Source organism: Kogia breviceps, chromosome 1 (genome assembly GCF_026419965.1).
Source record: "Kogia breviceps isolate mKogBre1 chromosome 1, mKogBre1 haplotype 1, whole genome shotgun sequence".
Taxonomy (NCBI): Eukaryota; Metazoa; Chordata; class Mammalia; order Artiodactyla; family Physeteridae; genus Kogia; species Kogia breviceps.
The window spans coordinates 134,212,811-134,234,139 of record NC_081310.1 but is presented as its reverse complement, the minus strand read 5'-3'; the positions used below and the strand labels follow the sequence as shown (position 1 = coordinate 134,234,139).

Below are 21,329 nucleotides of genomic sequence, written 5' to 3'. Positions count from 1 at the left end.
AAAATACTTCATTGGGAAAGAAGTGGCTTAAGAATTGTCTTGGAGATGGAAACAGGCATTGAATGTATTTGTCGAGGTGGGAGGTTGAAGGAATGGGAGGAGACAAGGTAAATCAGAGAGGCTAAGGGAACCTGCAAAAGGGCCTAACAAGCCCAGGTAAGAATTTCAGTTCTGGTGCATGATGCACTGTGCAGTTTATATCCTCAGAGCTGAGTGATAGACCAGAGTTAAGGAGCACAGAGCAGTAGAGAAGGCAGTAGCCGAGCTGATGAAGGTAGAAAGAATGGCAAGCTGTTACCTTATTCGAAATCAAAAGAATCATGGCTAGAAGTTACTCTGGAACTTTTAAAACCTCATTTTAGGGACTTCCCTGGCAGTCCAGTAGTTAACACTCCGCACTTCCACTGCAGGGTTGCGGCTTCGATCCCTGGTGTTGGGGAGCTGAGATCCCCCATGCGACATGGTGAGGCAAAAAAAAGAAAAAGAAAAAAAAGAAAGAAAAAGAAAACCTCATTTTACTAACATGTAATGTGTACTTAAAATCATTATTCTGATTTGCAAACGAAGCAACTGACAAAGGATTAATCTCCAAAATATACATGCAGCTCAATATCAAAAAAACCCAACCCAATCCAAAAATAGGCGGAAGACCTAATAGACATTTCTCCAAAGAAGATATACAGATTGTCAACAAACACATGAAAAGATGCTCAACATCACTAATCATTAGAGAAATGCAAATCAAAACCACAATGAGGTATCACCTCACACCAGTCAGAATGGCCATCATCAAAAAATCTAGAAACAATAAATGCTGGAGAGGGGCTGGAGAAAAGGGAATCCTCCTGCACTGTTGGTGGGAATGTAAACTGATACAGTCACTATGGAGAACAGTATGGAGGTTCCTTAAAAAACTAAAAAAAGAATTACCATATGACCCAGCAATTCTACTGCTGGGCATATACCCTGAGAAAACCATAATTCAAAACGATACAAGTACCACAGTGTTCATTGCAGCACTATTTACAATAGCCAGGACATGGAAGCAACCTAAATGTCCATCGACAGATGAATGGATAAAGAAGATGTGGCACATATATACAATGGAATATTAGCCATAAAAAAGAAGGAAATTGAGTTATTTGTAATGAGTTGGATGGACCTAGAGTCTGTCATAGAGTGAAGTAAGTCAGAAAAACAAATACCGTATGCTAACACATATACATGGTATCTAGAAAAATGGTGCTGATGGACCTAGTGGCAGGGCAGGAATAAAGACACAGACATAGAGAACGGACTTGAGGACACAGTGGGGGAAGGGGAGACTGGGACGAAGTGAGGGAGTAGCACTGACATATATACACTACCAAATGTGAAATAGATAGCTAGTGGGAAGCAGCCGCATAGCACAGGGAGATCAGCTGGTGCTTTGTGATGACCTAGAGGGGTAGGGTAGGGAGGGTGGGAGGGAAGTCCAAGAGGGAGGGGATATATGTATACGTATAGCTGATTTGCTTTTTTGTACAGCAGAAGCTAACACAACATTGTAAAGTAATTATGCTCCAATAAAGAAGTATAAAAAAATCATTATTCTGATAATATGTACCATTTAAGAGCTTTGAAGAGACTGCATTAAAAAAGCTTTCCTATAGCAACTCAGGTAACTTTATGTACTCAGCACATTGGATTCTGGTACCTATTGAAAAGTTTTAATAATTCAAAAATGTTTATCAGCATTCTGAAGGAGAGAAAACTAGTAAAGTGAATACTTTGAATTTTATAGCTTCTCATTTTGTAAGTTTATTAATCAAAATAATGATCCATATGAATAATAAATATATGAGTATTTCTAGTAAGGATTATTATGTGAAATTGAAGGAGGGCCTGAGACCTCTGTGCTAAATAAAGCAGCAAATTCCACATGAGTTTATAGACTAGGTGAAATGTTGACTAATAATATATGTAAAAAGCATGAAAGTGGGAGGAGTTGATAAAATGATCAAAGATTGAATGGGTATTTGGAATTTGAGAATCTGTTTCCAAAACATTAATTTGAAAATCTTTTGTTAAGTGTTTGATAGCATATTTTTAAATGTAGTATTGACAGTTTATTAAGGGAATAAAAGTTGAGTCAGAGGAATCGAATCTTTTAGACTTCTTGGTTTTGATGATTACTACGTGGATATTGAAAACCTTTCCATGATGGCTTTTGGGATTTATTTTAAATTATAATTTATTATTTAACAAGCATGGAGCTAGGCACTAGAAAGGAACCAATCCTCTGTATTGTGGGAAAGGAGCATAAAGTCTACCAGATGTACAGATGAAAGTCTGGGTGGAATTAAGAGTACTGCAGAATGTAGACTGAGAATGGAAGTCATTGACCTTAGGCATCTAACGGGAAGTTTGGGGTATGGTGTGTGCTGGTTTTCAATTCTGTATTAAGTACAGTTGATGTTAGAACCATACCGGTGTCTACAGATAGCAAAGCAGACTGAACCATTAAAAATCCTTTTCCAAGGCTTTTGTTCAGAGTTTTGGCCAAGAGACTGTTAATAACATGAGAATAGGGAGAGCATCTGTCTATTCATTGCTGCATTTCTCAATGCGTGGCACAATGCCTGGCACATAATAGATGCTTAATAAATATTTTTTAAATGAACGGTATGTTCTATTTATATTGTAGTTCGGCATAATGATAATCATAGTGAGAGTCATACATTATATCCCAAGAATCCTTAACTGTTTATAAAGTGCTTCCTCTTGAAGTTGGCAGGATTTACTTATTCAGAAAACAATTATTATATATGTCTTCTATGTACTAGGCACATGCTAAATACTATGGATACAGTGGTGTATAAAATACAGTCTCTACTCTCAGAAAGCTCACTTTCTGGCAGAGGAGGTGGTCAAGAAAGTCCTTTATTACCTACCATACATTGTGGTAAACGCCACAGTTAGAGTAAGCATGGGGATGCTACAGAAACACACACAGGAAAAGCACCTAACCCAGTCTCGTGGAGGCAAGGAAGGCTTCCTGGAGAAAAGTGACAGTTTATCTAAGAACTAAATGATGAGTAGGAGTTAGCTAAGAGAATAAGAGAATGAGTAGAACATCAAGCTGGGGGAGCTAGCTGTGTGAAGGCTCAGGTGTGCCAGTATTTCAGTATGGGTGATAGAGTGGGAGGGAGGTGTGGAGAGAGATGAGACCAGAGAGGTAATTTATTTATTTATTTATTTATTTATTTATTTATTTGTGGTACGCGGACCTCTCACTGTTGTGGCCTCTCCCATTGCGGAGCACAGGCTCCGGATGCACAGGCTCAGCGGCCATGGCTCACGGGCTCAGCTGCTCCGCGCACGTGGGATCTTCCCGGACCGGGGCACGAACCCGTGTCCCCTGCATCGGCAGGCGGATTCTCAACCACTGCGCCACCAGGGAAGCCCCAGAGAGGTAATTTAAACGACCAAAGTGTATTAACTCACTGAAGAAAAAGTGTAGAGTCAGAAGAAAAGGGCAAAGACTGAAACGTGGGGCCAGACAACACTGAAGAAGTGTAGAGAGGCAAAGAAGCCCTCAGAGGAGCAGAGAAGGAATGGTCAGAGACATGAACAGGGAGAGAAATGGTGTCATGAGCTAAGTGAAGGCTCATGAGAAGGATTTCAAGAATGAAGGAGTGGGACTTCCCTGGTGGTCCAGTGGTAAAGAATCCTCCTTCCAATGCAGCAGACTTGGGTTCGATCCCTGACCCCTGGTCGGGGAACTAAGATCCCACATGCCACAGGGCAACTAAGCCCGCATGCCACAACTACTGAGCTTGCACACCTCAGTGAGAGAGCCCACATGCCACAAACTACAGAGCCCACGTGCTCTGGAGCCCACTCACCACAACTAGAGAGAGAAAAACCTGTGCACCACAACAAAAAGCCTGCATCACAACGAAAGATCCCACATGCTGCAACGAAGACCCCATGTACCGCAACAAAGACCTGACGCAGCCAAAAGAAGATAAATAAATATTTTAAAAATAGAATGGGGCTTCCCTGGTGGTGCAGTGGTTAAGAATCCGCCTGCCAATGCGGGGGACATGGGTTCGAGCCCTGGTCCGGGACGATCCCACATGCTGCAGAGCAACTAAGCCTGTGCGCCACAACTACTGAGCCTGCGGTGTAGAGCCTGCGAGCCACAACTGCTGAGCCCTCCAGCCACAACTACTGAAGCCTGCTCACCTAGAACCCATGCTCCACAAGAGAAGCCACCGCAGTGAGAAGCCCACGCACCACAACGAAGAGGAGCCCCCGCTCGTCACAACTAGGGAAAGCCTGCACGCAGCAATGAGGACCCAACACAGACATAAATAAATAAATAAATAAATAAATAAATAAATAAATAAAAGAATGAAGGAGTGACTGAGAATTTCAGATGTAGCAGTGAGGTTCAGAAGGCGGAAACTGTCCATTTTATTTGACAATATGAAAAAAGTATTATTATGCCTAATTTACATGTAAAACTGAAGTTCACAGAAGTTAACTGGCTCGCCCAGGACCATACATCTAATAAATGACCTCATCCAAGTTTTCTGGCTCTAACTCCAGTACTTCTTCCATAATCATTGTCTTTTGTTTTTGTTTTTGTTTTGGCCATGCTGCACGGCTTACAGGATCTTAGTTCCCCGACCAGGGATCGAACCCGGGCTCAGGTCAGTGAAAGTGCCGAGTTCTAACCACTGGACAGCCAGGGAATTACCACTGTCATTGTCTTATTGTGTTAGAAACGTCAACAATTAACTGAGAAATTATCATTAGGATATAGTTATAATTCTAAATTCTACAAAGGTCCTTAAGCAGCAAAAGTTCTAGGAGAATATTTTGGAAGATTTCAAATTATATTTGTATGAATCTTTTATCAAATTAAAAAATACACAGGTTTGTACATTTTTGTATGAGAGAAGTTTTATGAAAAGTTATGACAAGATCAAACCTGTATATGTCATTTGTTCTGAAATTTTAATTTCATAATACACATTCCATCACATGTAATTATGATCATTTATTAATACATATTGAGCAGCTTAGTCCACGGCATGGTCCCTAGTTGGCTGATAGGAGAGAAGGAGGTAGTTTGGGCAGAGTTGAAGGTGACCGTGCCCTTCTAGCAGGAAGGGCATGAGTATTTAGGACATTGTGGAGTTAGGATGGAGAGAGGGTACTAGCAGGCAGAAAGGAGAGGATTTAAGGAAACTGAAACATTTTCAGCTGCAGTTTAGAGAGCATTATGGCTCCATTCCTTGACTAAAGTTCACTGTCTTTGACTCCCTTTCACAGGAATTTCCTTGATGGGTTTATGGTTTAGTGTTGAGATTCACTAAAATGTGTGACATTCAACTAGTTTTTAAACGTTTCACAGAGTCTTTGTCATGACTTTGTTGAAGTCAATTAATACTTTAAAAAGCCTTCATAAAACCAAAATTCTCACAGTCACTAAACAAATAAAAGTGATTTGGTTACCCTAGCAGTACACTGTTAAATAATGTTCTGTTAGATTAGAGATTCAGAAGCCTTTTGTACTCTTGGCAATTTAGCAGAATTATGAGATATATCATTGTGTTCCTTAATCAAGAGAATAACATACACGTGAATATTGTTACTGGATTCTTCACTGTCATTAGTTACAGCAATAGGAGTGCTGCCTGCATGTTGCTGACTTAGGCACTTTAAAAATCAGAGACCAAACAGTCCCTAACTTTATCATACATGAATGAGTTTACTAAATGAATTCTAAACCACAACTAGCTGAGATAGCAGCATTTCATTCAGTACCTGGGAATCCTTTAATAACCTCACTGTGTGTTTTGCTTAACTCCAAGTAATTCTAAGAGAATAACTGCTAGCGTGTATCACTTTAAAAGGAAATAAACTACTTAAATAAAAACTCTCTGCTGCTCACATAGGGCAAAATACCTGCTTCTCACTTAACCAGCACCATGTTCTGCTGCCAGTTGCCAGCTAAGTATTACAAATTCACTAAATGTAGAGAATACTGTTAATAATGTCTTTTTAGCTTCCAACATATTTCTACCGCTCAGAATTGTGGTTCTCAAATAATTGGATTAAAGGCTATGTTGATTACATAAGTAGGTAAAAGCTTATAAGCTGGTTGGTATTCCCATACAAAACAATTGTGCTGCTTTCTTGGCATCAGCATAATACAGTGGGTAAGAATGCAGACTCAGTAGTCACACTGCCTGTTTCTATCCTATGTCCACCACTCATTAGTTGTGTGGCCTTTGACAAGTTACTTTTCAGAGACTCAGTGTTTTGTATCAATTTCCATAAGACTTCAAATCCTATTACATAAACTCCGAGATATTGTTCTCATATTAATATTTTAAGAAATTTAAAATTACTGAGCTTGGAAAGTTTTTTGGGAGCGGGTGTTATGATAGTATTTACTTTAAAGGGTTATTGTGGGAAATAAATGAAATAAAGCTAGTTAATCAGTTGGCATATTACCCAGCACATAGTAAAAGCTCAATAAATATTAGCTAGGATTATTATCATCATAAATTATTGATATTGTGATCAGAGGATTTATTAGTGAGATAGTGGGTTTAGGTAAGGCAATACGTCAATGACTGTGGCACAGAGTTCTTTCCTGTGAAGTTAATAAACCCAATGTAGTCAAATTTATACCTTTAACCTGGTTTAGCACAGAAGGACAACTGAGTTAGCAATGGAAACACGCTGTTGTTCTACCAGGCAGAGTCATGCCTTTTAAAAATTATCTATAAATCCTACAAATACTTATCTGTTGATTTTGAATTTTCTTCTTCAACATAAAACTATGCAAGAGATATGGGTCCTATGGGTTTTCAATCTACACCTTAAAAGACAGTCCTATGATGCAAAAAGCTAATAAACTTATTTTGCTACAATTTTTTTATTCTCAAAATGCAGAACAGAGCAAACTATCAGCAAAGGATAACTTGCTTATATTTTAACCAAAAACGTTTAAGTTAGTACTATTCAAATTTTCACAGACTTTCAAAAAGAGAGCTCAGAATACTGAAATGACATTTAAAAATTTTTTTTCAAAAATATTTATTTACTTGGCTGTGCCAGGTCTTAGTTGCAGCACGTGGGATATTGGTTGCCATGTGCAGGATCTTCCTTACAGTATGTGGGATCTTTTTTAGTTGTGGGTTGCGAGATCTTTAGTTGCGGCATGCAAACTCTTAGTTGCGGCACGTGGGATCTAGTTCCCTGACCAGGGATCAAACTCAGGCCCCCTGCATTGGGAGTTCAGAGTCTTAGCCTCTGGACCACCAGGGAAGTCCCTGAAATGACATTTAAAAAACTATTTTAAGTGAGTTTGCTCATACTAAATTTTAAAAAATCAATCTCATTTTATTCTGAATCTATAAATAAGTCAAGATATAATTTGAAGATGTTTAAAATATTACATGATGAGGGCTAGCTGATCCATGTATTCTCCAGGATTACTCTTGACAGGCTAATTCTTCACTATCACCAAGCCACACAATTTTCTTTTATTTCACCAGGAAAAAAAGGCTTCCTGAGATTCCCTCTGGCCAATTAATTCAGCTAAAATTACCAGTCCCTATAATCCCATGTGAGATGCTCAAATTTTCATCATACCCTGTGGTATTACTCTTTTAAATTGCACAAATAATATGTTAATGTGCTCACTGGCAGGGAAATGTTGGTTTTTACTGAAAAGGGTAAATTGTGGTGAGGGAGACTGAGTAATGAAATTAATCAAACTTATTGATACCCACTAATGGTAGGTATTATTCTTGAGATATCTAATCCTAACTAGGAAGCAGCAGAGTTGGAATTTAGATTTAGGTCTGATTATCAAGTTGTAGTAATCAAAGTGTGAGGTGATGAAGGCTTGTATTAGTACGGGGGCAGTGAAAATAGTCAAGTAATATATAAGAACAAATTTGAAAGTAACATTCACAAATCATGACAATCTATTAAAATTTAGGAGATATAGAAGAAGAATGAACCATAAATAACTCTAAAGCTTGAGAAGCTATGAGAATGAAGACTAGGTTTTGTTAGTTATACAAGAAGAAATATCTAATAGGTAACTCTACATATGATACAGTGGCTCAGGTAAGAGAACAGAACTAGAGCTGCTTGGTATTTTTATCTCAGGCACATAGATTACTCAAACCTTGGTTAATGACACTCTCATTCATGCATGACCTCCTTTTATTAGGTAATTATTGTTAATAATGTAATAAGCACCCATAGACCCACTAAACAACCAGAGTTAGGATCTTGTTAATAATTACATGGAATCATGTCCAACCCATTCCTATCATATTGTCTCCTCCTACAAAGAAAACTTTAGCCCTAGATGGCTTCACTGGGAAGTTCTTGCAAACATTTAAGGAAAAAATAATACCAAGTCTGCATGAACTCTTACAGAAAACTAAAGAAGAGGAAATACTTCCCAACTCATTCTATGAGAGCAGTAGTACTCTGTTAACAAAGGCAGACATTACAAGAAAATAAAACTGCAGACTAATATGCCTTATAAACATGGATGCACAACTTCTTAACAAAATTTTATCAAATTGAATTATCAGTATGTTGAAAAAATAATGCATCGTGACTAAATGAAATTTATTCTAGGAATATAAAGTCTATTTAAGGGACTTCCCTGGTGGTACAGTGGTTAAGACTCTGCGCTCCCAATGCAAGGGACCCAGGTTCGATCCCTGGTTGGGGAACTAGATCCCACATGCCTGCTGCAACTAAGAGTTCATGTGCCACAGTTAAGGAGCTGGCAAGCTGCAACTGAGGAGCCTGCAAGCTGCAACTAAGGAGCCCACCGGCTGCAAGTAAGGAACCTGAGAGCCTCAACTAAGGAGCACGCCTGCTGCAGCTAAGACACCTCAACTAGGGAGCACGCCTGCTGCAACTAAGACCGGGCACAACCAAATAAATAAATTAATAAATAAACTAGTAATAATAATTAAACCTACATTTTAAAAATGAAGTCTATTTAACTTTTGAAAATTAATATAATTCACCATAATGAAAATTAAAATCATATGATTACTTCATAGACATAGAAAAGGCATTAAATTAAATACAACATCCGTTCCTGAAATTACTCCACCACAATAGGAATAGAAAAGAACTTAATATGATATAGGGCATCTAAGAAAAATCTATAGTTAAAAATCATACTTAATGGTAGAAGACTGAACATTTTCCCCCTAAGATCAGGAACAAGGCAAAAATGCCTGTCCTCACTACTTTTTTTTTTTTTTTAATATTGGACTATCATTGATTTACAATTTTGTGTTAGTTTCAGGTGTACAGCAAAGTGATTCCGTTGTAGATATACATACCTCTATTCTTTTTCAAATTCTTTTCCCATTTAGGTTATTACAGAATATTGAGCAGAGTTCTCTGTGCTGTACAGTAGGTCCTTGTTGGTTCCTTTCACTGCTTCTATTTCACATTGTACTGGAGAGTCTAGCTAGTACAATCAGGCCAGAAGAAGAAATAAAAGACATCTAGATTGGAAAGTAAAAGTTAGAACTGTGTTCACAGATGATATAGTCGTCTATGTGGAAAATCTGATGGAATCTACAATAAAGTAATAAATTACTTCAGCAGGGTAACAGGATATAGGATCAGAATACAAAAATAAGTTCTGGACTTCCCAGGTGGCACAGTTGTTAAGAATCCGCCTGCCAATGCATGAGACACACGTTCGGTCCCTGGTCTGGGAAGATCCCACATACCGCGGAGCAACTAAGCCCGTGCACCACAACTACTGAAGCCCGCTCATCTAGAGCCCATGCTCTGCAACAAGAGAAGCCACCGCAATGGGAAGCCTGCGCACCACAACAAAGAGTAGCCCCCCCTCGCCGCGAATAGAGAAATTCTTCCGTGCGCAGCAATGAAGACCCAACACAGCCAAAAATAAAAGTTGTATTTCTATATACTAGCAACAAACAATCATCAACTGAAATCTAAAACACAGCATTTACAATAGCATCAATAAACATGAAATTATTTAGAGATAAATCTCACAGAAGATGTGGAAGACCTGCACAGTGAAAACTATAAGACATGTCTGAGAAAAAATTGTAGAAGATGTAACTGAATCAAGAGATATATTGTGTTCATAGATCAAAAGACTCAACATTATTAAGATGTGAATTCTCAAATCCATCTACAGTTTTCAACACAATCCCAATGAATATCACAGCAGGCATTTTTACAGAAATTGACAATCTGATTCTAAAATCTGTATGTGAGTACAAAGGACTTAGAATAGCCAAAACAAGTTTGAAAAAGAAGGGTCAGAGTTACACTACCCTTTTTCTTTTAATTTTTTTTTTTTTTTTTTTTGGCCGTGCCACACGGCTTGCAGTATCTTAGTTCCCAGACCAGGGATCGGACCCAAGCCCTAGCAGCGGAAGCATGGAGTCCTAACCACTGGACCACCAGGGAATTCCCTACACCACCTTTTTCTTTTAAGATAAAATGGTACAACCACTTGGAAAACAGCTTGGCAGTTTCTTAAAAAGTTAAACATACATTTACCATAAGGCCTAGCCATTATACTTTATTTATTTACCCAGGAGAAATAAAAAAGCGTATGTCCACACAAAGACTTATACGTGAATATTCATACCAGCTTTATTTGTTTTTTTTAAAGAAGGAGACTATTTTTTAATTATTATTTTTATTTATTTATTTTTGGCTGCACTGGGTCTTCATTGCTGTGCGTGGGCTTTCTTTAGTTGCCACAAGCGGGAGCTATTCTTCATTGCGGTGTGAGGGCTTCTCATTGTGGTGGCTTCTCTTGTTGCGGTTCACGGGCTCTAGAGCGCAGTCTCAGTAGTTACGGCACACGGGCTTAGTTGCTCCATGGCATGTGGGATCTTCCCAGACCAGGGCTTGAACCCATGTCCCCTGAATTGGCAGGCAGATTCTCAACCACTGCGCCACCAGGGAAGCCCAATACCAGCTATACTTGTAATACTAAGTGGAAACAACCTAAATGTCCATACACAGATGAATGATTAACAGTGGTTAACTCTGGTATATTCATACAATGGAATAAAATTCAGTAATGAAAGGAAATGAACTACTGATAAATGCAACAACATGGATGAATCTCAGAAAAATTATGCATGGTGAAAGAAGCCAAACAATAGAGTATATACTTGTATGATTCCATTTATAGAAAATTTAAACTAATCTACAGTGACAGAAAGCATATCTGCCTAGGGATGGAGGTGGGAAAGGCTAGAAGAAAAGGGAGGTTAAAGGGGGTCTGAGAAAACTTTTGGGTGTAATGTGTATATTCATATCTTTTTTTTTTTTTTGGCCACACTGCATGGCTTGAGGGATCTTAGTTCCCCAACCAGGGATTGAAGCCAGGCTACAGCAGTGAAAGCACCAAGTCCTAACCACTGGACCACCAGGGAATCCCTACACACACACACATATATATATATATATTTTTTAATATTTTATTTATTTATTTAATTTTTATGGCTGCATCTAGTCTTAGTTGTGGCACGTGGGATCTTCTTGCGGTGCGCGGGCTTCTCTCTAGTTGTGGCGTGCGGGTTTTCTCTTCTCTAGTTGTGGCGCTCGGGCTCCAGAGCGCATGGGCTCTGTAGTTTGCAGCACGTGGGCTCTAGTTGAGGCGCGTGAGCTCAGTAATTGTGGCACGCAGGATTAGTTGCCCCACGGCATGTGAGATCTTAGTTCCCAACCAGAGATCGAACCCGCATCCCCTGCATTGGAAGGCAGATTCTTTACCACTGGACCACCAGGGAAGTCCCCCTATATATATATATATATGTATTTATATCATGATTGTGGTGATGGTGTCATGGGTATATACATATGTCAGAACTTATCAAATTGTGCACTTTCAAAAAGTATAACTTATTGTATGTCTATTATACCTTAAAAAATTTTTAATTAAAAGTTTAAAGCCAATAGATAAAATTCTAAAAATTATTCAATTAATACAGAAGTAGGCAGAAAAAGAATAATAGAGGAGCAAAAAAAGAGGGGCAAACGAGAAACAGATAGTAAAATGGTAGGCTTAAGTCCATTCATATACAGTTACTTTAAATGTGAATTGGCTAAACACTGCAATTAAAAGATATTATCAGCATTGAATTTTTTAAAATGCAAGATCCAATTATAGGCTGTGTCCAAGAGATGTGCTTTACATATAAAGGGATAAATAGGTTGAAAGTAAATGGCTAGAAAATTATACACCATGCAAACTAAAGAAAGTTGGTGTGGCTATTTTAATAACAGATAAGTTCAAGACAATGAGATAAGAAGAGGGAAACTTCATACTGATGAAAGAGCCAATTCAAGAAGAAGATATTATAGTCATAACATATGCATTTTTAAAAGTTTGAAATTGCATAAAACAAAAATGACAGAATTAAAGGAATAGACAGGGACTTCCCTGGTGGTCCAGTGGTAAAGAATCCACCTTACAATGCAGGGGACGTGGGTTCGATCCCTGGTCAGGGAACTAAGATTCCACATGCCGCGGGGCAACTAAGTCTGTGCGCCACAACTACGGAGCTCGCGTGCCTCAACTAGAGTCTGCGTGCCGCAAACTACAGAGCCCACGTGCTCTGGACCCATGCGCCACAACTACAGAGCCCATGTGCCCTGGAGCCTGCGTGCCACAACTAGAGAAGAGAAAACCCCCACACCACAATGAAGAGCCCGCGCTGCCATGAAAAGATCCCTCATGCCTCAATGAAGATCCCACGTGCCTCAGCTAAGACTGGACACAGCCAAAAATAAATAAAATAATAAAGGAGTAGAAAATTCCATATAGTTTAAGACTGATAGAACTAGGCCAAAAAAAATTTTTTTTAGTAAAGACATAGAAGACCTAAATAACACGATCAACCACTTTGGCCCCATTGATAATTATAGAATAATACATCCAATAACTGCAGAATACAAATTTTTTGCAAGGGTACTTGATACGTTCACTAAGTTATTCTGGGTTGTAAACTTACAAGAATCATTTAACACCTTGCACCTTGTACCTTCTATACCCTGAATCTTGGGAAAAGAAGCTGAGGGTTATTATAATTTATTACTTGCTTGGATGATGTCATTATTTTTTGAGGGGAAATTAATGTGCTATTTCTCTTTAAAAAATACACAGCATATTAAAAAATTAAGGCATCAAAATTCTTATTCAATACTAATATATTTTTTTCAGGTGCAAAAATTAACAAAGCTTCATAATCACCCCAAGACCACATAGAGCAAACATGAATGATATTTCCCAAAAGGCCGAGGTAAGTCTTAAAAGTTAAAAAAATGGGGGAATCATAGGGTTGACTGTAGAATTGCTGAAAAGGGCAACTGGTGGAAAGGTCATTCACAGAAATTCATAGTGACATAGTGTCAAGATGTAAAACATAAGAAGAGGTAAAATTCACAGGCTGGTCTTGGGCCCAGTATTTTCGCATGGATTCTTATCTAGGAAGCATGATTATTAAGTTTTGTAAGTGATAGTGAAGTGGATGTGATGGCTAGCATCTTGAGTAGATTTTAATATCTTGATAAATTTTAGAAGTTATTTTTTCAGTATTAAAAAAACAGAATTGATATATATACTCTTAGGAGAAAGAGATAATTCACTCTCTGGTGAGGATCCTTCTTAGCTACTTCTAGCAGCTGCAATTAAACTTATCTTAGGCCTTTTTCTGGTTCTTGGCTGTTGTTACTGAGAGTTGTAAAGAAATCAGTTGCTGACACCCCAAAATTATAAACTTTAAAAAACCTTAAAATGGCCAATGGCACCATAAGTAGAAAATAAAATAAGGGCTGGGTATGGCACAGATTAATTAAGCAATTTGCCATTATCACTAGAAGAAAGGGTTTGGTGTTCTAAGGCAATGAAGTTTTATTTTCTGAAACTTCTTTTAGAGATCAGTTTAATTTTCAAAAAGATGAAAATAATTTGCTTTCCTGGTTTCAGATGGAGGAAAATCATTTCTCTAGTCTTTTAACAGATTCCTCCTTCTTTGGAAAGCTTTTTTGTCATTTGGGAATTTTCCTCTTAGGGCACATCCTACTTGGAATGATACAGCATTCTTACATATTTTCAACGTGGGTTTAAAGAAGTTCTAGATGGGCAGTATAGCAGTAGTAACAACAAAAATCACTGCTTGTGCACAAAGACCTTGGCCCACCTCAGCCACAAATGAGAAGTAAAGGCCTTCAGTTTTGCTGATATTAGATATGGAAACAAGCAAGAAGTAGGCTTATGTGAATTAGCCTTAAACTTTTTGCTTTGTTTTCAACTTCATCTAATTTATTAAAATTAGTCTTGGTATCTGTTAAGCAAGAGATGTAAAATCTGAATCTTTAATGTAATGAAATACGACAATAAAATACAGGTTGTTTTAAATTGGAATCCAGTCTTCAATTTTTATATTTTGCTAGCCTTCAGCTTCAGTGGAACACACCTACAAAATGGGACTTCTTTGCTATATATTAATAACATTTTTACTCTCATATTTTCTGTAATTTCATTTTTCATACTTAGACTTTAGAAAATATCTAATCAGATTCTGATTATACAAATAAAGGTGTCAAACTCATTTCTATCTATAGTCTGTTTCAATAAATATTTCTTATATTGCTTATTCTGATCTATCTTTACCTAATTTCTTCCTTTCTTATGTTTTAACTTTCTTCTCTTTATTTTCTTCTAATGAAGCTTCTGATTTCTTCATCTAAACCTGTACCAAAAACCTATGTGCCAAAACTTGGCAAGGGTGATGTAAAGGATAAGTTTGAAGCCATGCAGAGAGCCAGGGAAGAAAGAAATCAAAGGAGATCTAGAAACGAAAAGCAAAGAAGAAAAGAACAATATATTAGAGAGAGAGAATGGAACAGGAGAAAGCAGGAGGTTATTTTATTTTATTTTATTCTCATGCAAATATTCATTTTCATCTTTTACATTTTATTTGTTATTCACATTAACCACATTTCATATTAACTATATTTAATATTTTCTGTGTTTATAAGCTAATTGCAAACTCTGCATATAATATGATCTAGTCTAAAGTTTGGATATGTTCATATTAATTTATTTAACCATCTAGATTAAAGAAATGCTTGCTTCTGATGATGAGGAAGAGGTATCTTCTAAAGTAGAAAAGGCTTATGTCCCAAAGCTAACAGGTAAGACACTTGAGGGGCAAATTGTAAATAAAATTGCAAAAAAGGAAGCATAGCAAAATATCAAACATGTTTCATATATTCTTAGGAACTGTTAAAGGTAAATTTGCTGAAATGGAGAAACAAAGACAAGAGGAGCAAAGGAAGAGAACAGAAGAGGAACGAAAACGCAGAATTGAGCAGGATATGTTAGAAAAGAGGAAGATACAACGTGAATTAGCAAAAAGGGCTGAGCAGGTATACACTAGATATTAAGTTGGTATTTGCTTCAGAAACTAATTGTACAGAGTAAAACTAATCAGTATGCTGCCTAATCAAAATATTTTAATATAACACAAACCTATTAAATAGTAGCTAACATGGAAATAAGATCTTAAGCACAAATATTTAATATCAAATGCCTAGAAGGATAAGGGCAGAATGTGCCTATTTCAAGGTTGAATACTGAGATGACTTTTGTTATATACCATCTTATCATTCTCTCTGCATTCCTTACACTGTCCACATTCCTTATTTTTCTTGACACATTAGAGGATTTTACAAAGATATAAGGCAAGTTCACACATAAACTATCCACAAGCATATAACAAAATGCTGGTCTTTTAATAGCAATCAAAAAATACTTGCTGGTTATTATCAAACACAGGCTTAATTAGGATATCTTCCTACTCAATTATTTGAAACAAATTTAAGTCACATTTTATTCAATAATGGTATTATTAGCTAGCTTAGCTTTTTTTTTTTAAGTTGGGGATGGTAGTAGAAGGGAGAAATGTGTGACAGTCATTTCCTTCGTATAGCCATTACTGTTGCCCATAGCCACAGAGGACAAATTAGAGGGAGAAAAACATTATTACTATGATTTTATATAGTCTCTTAATGAACTTAGAATTCCCATATATTTTCTTCTCAGAGCATGAGAACTAAGAAACTGGTAAGTATTTTAAAATACTCAAGAATCTGATCTAATTTCCAGAAAAAGCTAATCTCTCCAAATGATTCATGAGTGTAATGACATAGAAACTTGAAATTGTAATAGTCATAATTACATTTTATTAAGTAAAGAACTGGTCAATTCACAGTTCAATTAATCAATTAATATATTGACATTTGTTTTATATTATAAACGATCTGTAGTCATAGAGGCATAGAAAAAAGACACAGAAGACAGTTATATTGCTTATGTACTTTAACCTTGTCTACACTGTAGGATCAAAAGAGATGATCAATGTATTGAGCTTAACGAGACAATAATGGTATCTTATCTCCTAGTGTTTTTAATAAGATTATATGAGTTAATAAATGCAAAGCACTTAGTACAGTGCCTGGTACAAAGTAAGTGGGCTATAAATAAATGTTTCACCTAAATAATGGTACATATAGATTAAATGTCATGAAATCATTTTAGTTTCTCTTCCTTCTGTCATCAGTATTTTAACAACTATCCTAACATCGTCTTCGCAGTATATTGTCTTTCATAACCGTTTTTATTGTGAGATTGTACTTGGCTCTTTTTTGCCCACTCTTTAAGTGCCTTAAATCTATTTGCTATGCTTCTTTCAGTTTCTACTACTTTTCTTTAAAAAACGTGACAGGGAATTCCCTGGCGGTCCAGTGGTTAGGACTTGGTGCTTTCACTGCCGGGGCCAGGGTTGGATCCTTGGTCAGAGAAGTAAGATCCTGCAAGCCATGCAGTGCGGCCAAAAAAAACCCAAACAAATAAAAAAAATTTTTTTAAGTGACAAAGAAGGCAAAGCATATGCTGTATTTGCATGTCAAAGACATTTATTTACCCTGACTTTGCAAATAACCACTTTTATGGCACAAACAGCCATTTATGTGGTGACAAATAATGTCATATGCTAGATGAATTACAGGAAAGAATTAGAATTTCCTGTATTTTATTACTTTGTATCTCTTTGTCTGAAGAAAGGTTGGTATACTTTGCCTCTGCTACCTCCACTCATCAAAGATTAGTATTCATTGTGAAATGAAATTTTTCGGACTTCCCTGGTGGTGCAGTGGTTAACAATCTGCCTGCCAGTGCAGGTGACACAGGTTCGAGTCCTGGCCCAGGAAGATCCCACATGCCACAGAGCAACTAAGCCCATGTCCACAACTACTGAGCCTGCACTCTAGAGCCCACGGGCCACAACTACTGAAGCCCGTGTGCCTAGAGCCCATGCTCTGCAACAAAGAGAAGCCACTGCAGTGAGAAGCCCCTCACACCATGATGAAGAGTAGCCCCCACTTGCCACAACTAGAGAAAGCCTGCACACAGCAATGAAGACCCAATGCAGACAAAAATAAATAAATAAATTTTTTTAAAAAAGAAATGAAATTTCACAAGGGAATACAATTATAAGGAGGGAGTTCCCTTATTATAATAAGGGAATACAATATATAATAAATGAATATTTTAGGTTATATATAAAATATATCACTATATGTAATTATATTTATAATACAAATTGTAAAATAAGGTAATAAAATATATAATTAAAATATATGGTGTTTGGCCGGAAATGGTGAGTATGCACATGGGGTTAGTCTACCTCTTTTAAGTCTTGTATCCTTTTCCAAAAAGCACTGATTACACTACCACCCCAAGAACTGAATGTGGCAGTGGTTTCAAAAAGAAGAAATATGTGTGTTGAGGTGAATTTGAATATGATGAAGACATAGGATACTCAGAGAGAGATGGAAGAAAACTAATCATGAAAAAGAACCACTTTCTTTAGTAACCCTAGACACTACATGGCAGGGTACGAGAGAACCTTGGTTAATAAAATTTTTAGCCTATTAAATTATTTGAGACTATGTAGGTAGAGCAATATAAACTATTAATAGTAATTTCATCTTGCAAATGTGGGAAGTCTAATTTTAAAACCTAATTAAATACATTTTCCACTCAAATCTAATAAAATTTAATGTCTGAATATAAGAAGTAAGGAATGAGATAGTCAAGAAGAGTCTTAATGTTTGTTTGAAAAATCCTCTTGTATAAGTCTATATTCAAGAACACTATAGAAAGGATTCCTGAGTCAGACAGGTAGCTGAGTAACATTTAAGATAATTACCAGTTCTGAGATTCTAGGATATTATGATGAATCAAAAATAGGCATACTTCGTATCCTGGATGTTGGAATCAAAGATCAATAAAATTTGGGGGAGAATCTTAATTTGGTATAATCTGGTGATCTTTGAGGATATTTTGATGAACAAGGTTAATGTCTAACAAGTTAGAAAAAGAGAAGTTATTGGTGGGAGATTGAGATGTTGAAAAGAAAGTGGGGAAAGGAAGTTGATTTGGGAAGGAGCAAAAGGAGTTTTCTTTCCATAAATCAAAAGAAATAATTGGGAAGCAGATCTTCAATAGTAGCTTCTGAAAGCTAGCACTATAATTGAACTGAATATCTTAGTTCTCTGTGAATATCCTGAGACCATGGCCACTTAGGCAAATTCATCTTTTTCTTTGTTTGTTGAAACCCAATGGAAAAAAAATTCTATCCTTTGTTGTTTTGATAATGGTTTAAAATGAGCAAAGAAGAAAGCAAAAATAAAAACAAAGAAAACACCCAACTAAACAAAGAAAAAACATTCTAAATATAGTTTATTATCTACTGTAAGCTAATAAAAATCTGAGAAGGTTGTAGCAGCAAGAAAAAGAAATTTGGGGTTAAAAAATTTAGAATTTTTCTTCCCTATGCTCTCAATGTCTCGCTTCTCACCATATCTCCTAGAACTTTTTATTGAGATTAACATGATTTGTAGAGGAACTGTTAGCACTCTTTTGAAGGGAAATAATTTTGTAATTACTTTATTACAGATCCATTAAAATTTTTCATAGTATCATTTATCATTCAATAAAACCATCATTTACACAACAAATCAGTGTAATAAATAATTCTGTAACAAAGCAAATTATTCTGAACAAAGCTATTTAAAATAAACTATTAAGATACAAAATAGATTTATTTTTAATAAATGATTTGTTCAGAATAATTTCTTTTTCAAGAAATTTGGCATCTTAATAATATGTATGATTTGTTCTTGACAGAGAATATAGAAAAGTGGGATGATGCGAGAACAGGGATTTAGCCAGCCCAGTTCCTAGTATGAGACAAGGTACAGCAGAATTCCCTTAGACTGAGTGAGGAACAAACTACTTCCAGCTCTTTCACTGGTGTTAAAAATCAAATTAAAACAATAAACAATCTGAATTTTTACTTTCTATTTTTTCCATTTTCCTGTTGCTTATGTTTCCTTTTCCTGAGATCTCAAACATTGTGTTATTTAAATCACCTTTCTGTCACTTCTCACTCTGTTATGTATTGTACATTAGCCTGCCCCTCAAGCTAATCTTAATGGCCAAATTGAGCTCCCTCTTTCTGAATGAGGGCCTTTCCTACCTAGATCTGTCAAAATATAGAGTAAGCAATTATGATTTCCAGAATTATTTTCCCTTCTAAACTAGCCATGTGAAAGCCTACACCATTTACTGCGCTTTATTATTGTGTCAGTTATATTTTTGCCATCTATTTATAAAATATAGTCATGATGATTATTTGATTGCTAGTGATAGGTTTTCCTTTTGATGTGGCAGAGAGAGAATGGAGAAATGTTTCTGTAGCTCCGTTTAAATCGCTTAATTAATAACTGCTGGTTGTAAGCTCACAGCCAGATTGTAAGAGTTTGGTCCATTATTCAAACTCCAGAATTACAAAGTAGGCTTTATTTTAATTTTTTCTTAATATGTTGCTCCCTAGATATTGATATCAAAATGCAAAAATTAATATAAAGTTTAATCTCTATTTAAAAGGACATAATTGGCTAATTTGGAGCAACATAAAAATACTTCAGAATTCTAAATTTTGAAATTTACCATAAATCACAACTAATACTTTTCAGTTGTATGTTTAAAGCAAGAAGCAGAAATCTGATGTAATGTAATGATATAAAATTCTTATTCAATAGATTGAGGACATAAACAATACGGGAACTGAATCAGCATCAGAGGTAAATGGACATTTCCTTTAATGAAACATTCACCTAAAATTATCTGATTCACAAATAATCTTTCAATTTAAAAAACTAAGAGTTTTTTTATTATAAATATAGCAACAACAACAAAAAGGACAAAAATATTTTGCAAAGCAAGATCATACTTTTGCACTTTCAAACGCTATAGCTTTGTGTTTTTAAAGAAAAGTATGTTTTTGCTTTCATGGTTAGAGACACAAGTCTCGGTTTGAGATACTCTGCCAAGGCTGTATATTTCTTGAACTGTTACTAATAGTTGAGATTGTTGAAAGCTAACATTTGAAAAAGGCAGTTTTCTTTTCATCATTTGTCTTCTTTCCTCAGAGTTCCTGATAGTTTGTTTTGCTATCACATACTAGCAGAGAGTACAGTATCTATTACCATGAAGGAATGTTCAAACCACAAAAATTTTAGTTATCTCTTTTTATCTAACAGAGAAAGTTAAAGATCAGTCAATTTGATGGTGTGCCTACAACTACAGCCACATAAATTGGAAGCAGTTTTATTTTAGGGGGCATGTGTTACATATTACAATTCTTCACTTTGTTTTTGAAAAAAGTTCAAAGGCAATAACAGATGATGTAACAGAACTAATTAAAATGAATTTTAAAAACAAGTTTAAGAATATTTGAGTAGGACCAAAGGCCAAAGAGTTTTGTCCATAATGTAAATGTTTTCTAAATCACTTGGAAATACTGGGGGTTTTTTCCTTGCTAAAATGTTAGTTTTATTAAGTATTTAAAAATTTGCATGGAGAGAAAAATCAAACGCAGAAACCTTTCTTGTGTGTTTAAACTGAAGCCATCCACCATCAAATTGATTTAGAGTATGCTCACATGCACATTACCTTTTGTGGGATGAGTGCACGGATAGTGAAATTCAGATAATTTCACGCAATTTTATCCAAACAGCTGTATTAACACCATCTTCTAGGAAAAAAGATGCTTCTTGAACCCTGTCAGCAGTGGATTTCAATAAGATTAACTCATCATGTACAATGAATTCAGAGAAAGAGCTATTTAATAGAAATCTGT

At 36.2% G+C, this 21,329-nt stretch overlaps 1 protein-coding gene across 11 annotated transcripts in view; it reads left to right on the top strand.

Moving 5' to 3' along the window:
- The window catches only part of NEXN (nexilin F-actin binding protein), a 56,352-nt gene that overhangs the window by 8,925 nt on the left and 26,098 nt on the right, over nt 1–21,329 (top strand). For 2 of the 11 annotated variants that reach the window (XM_067044134.1, XM_067044129.1), the window contains exons 2-6: nt 13,280–13,358; nt 14,789–14,980; nt 15,177–15,255; nt 15,341–15,489; nt 20,230–20,271. In XM_067044134.1, the coding sequence (XP_066900235.1) occupies nt 13,332–13,358; nt 14,789–14,980; nt 15,177–15,255; nt 15,341–15,489; nt 20,230–20,271 (489 nt within the window). In that variant the 5' untranslated portion in view covers nt 13,280–13,331. Of the gene's footprint in view, nt 1–4,680; nt 4,701–13,279; nt 13,359–14,788; nt 14,981–15,176; nt 15,256–15,340; nt 15,490–20,229; nt 20,272–21,329 lie in introns of those variants that run through there. The other 9 variants (XM_067044170.1, XM_067044165.1, XM_067044158.1 and 6 more) reach the window with 6 other exon arrangements.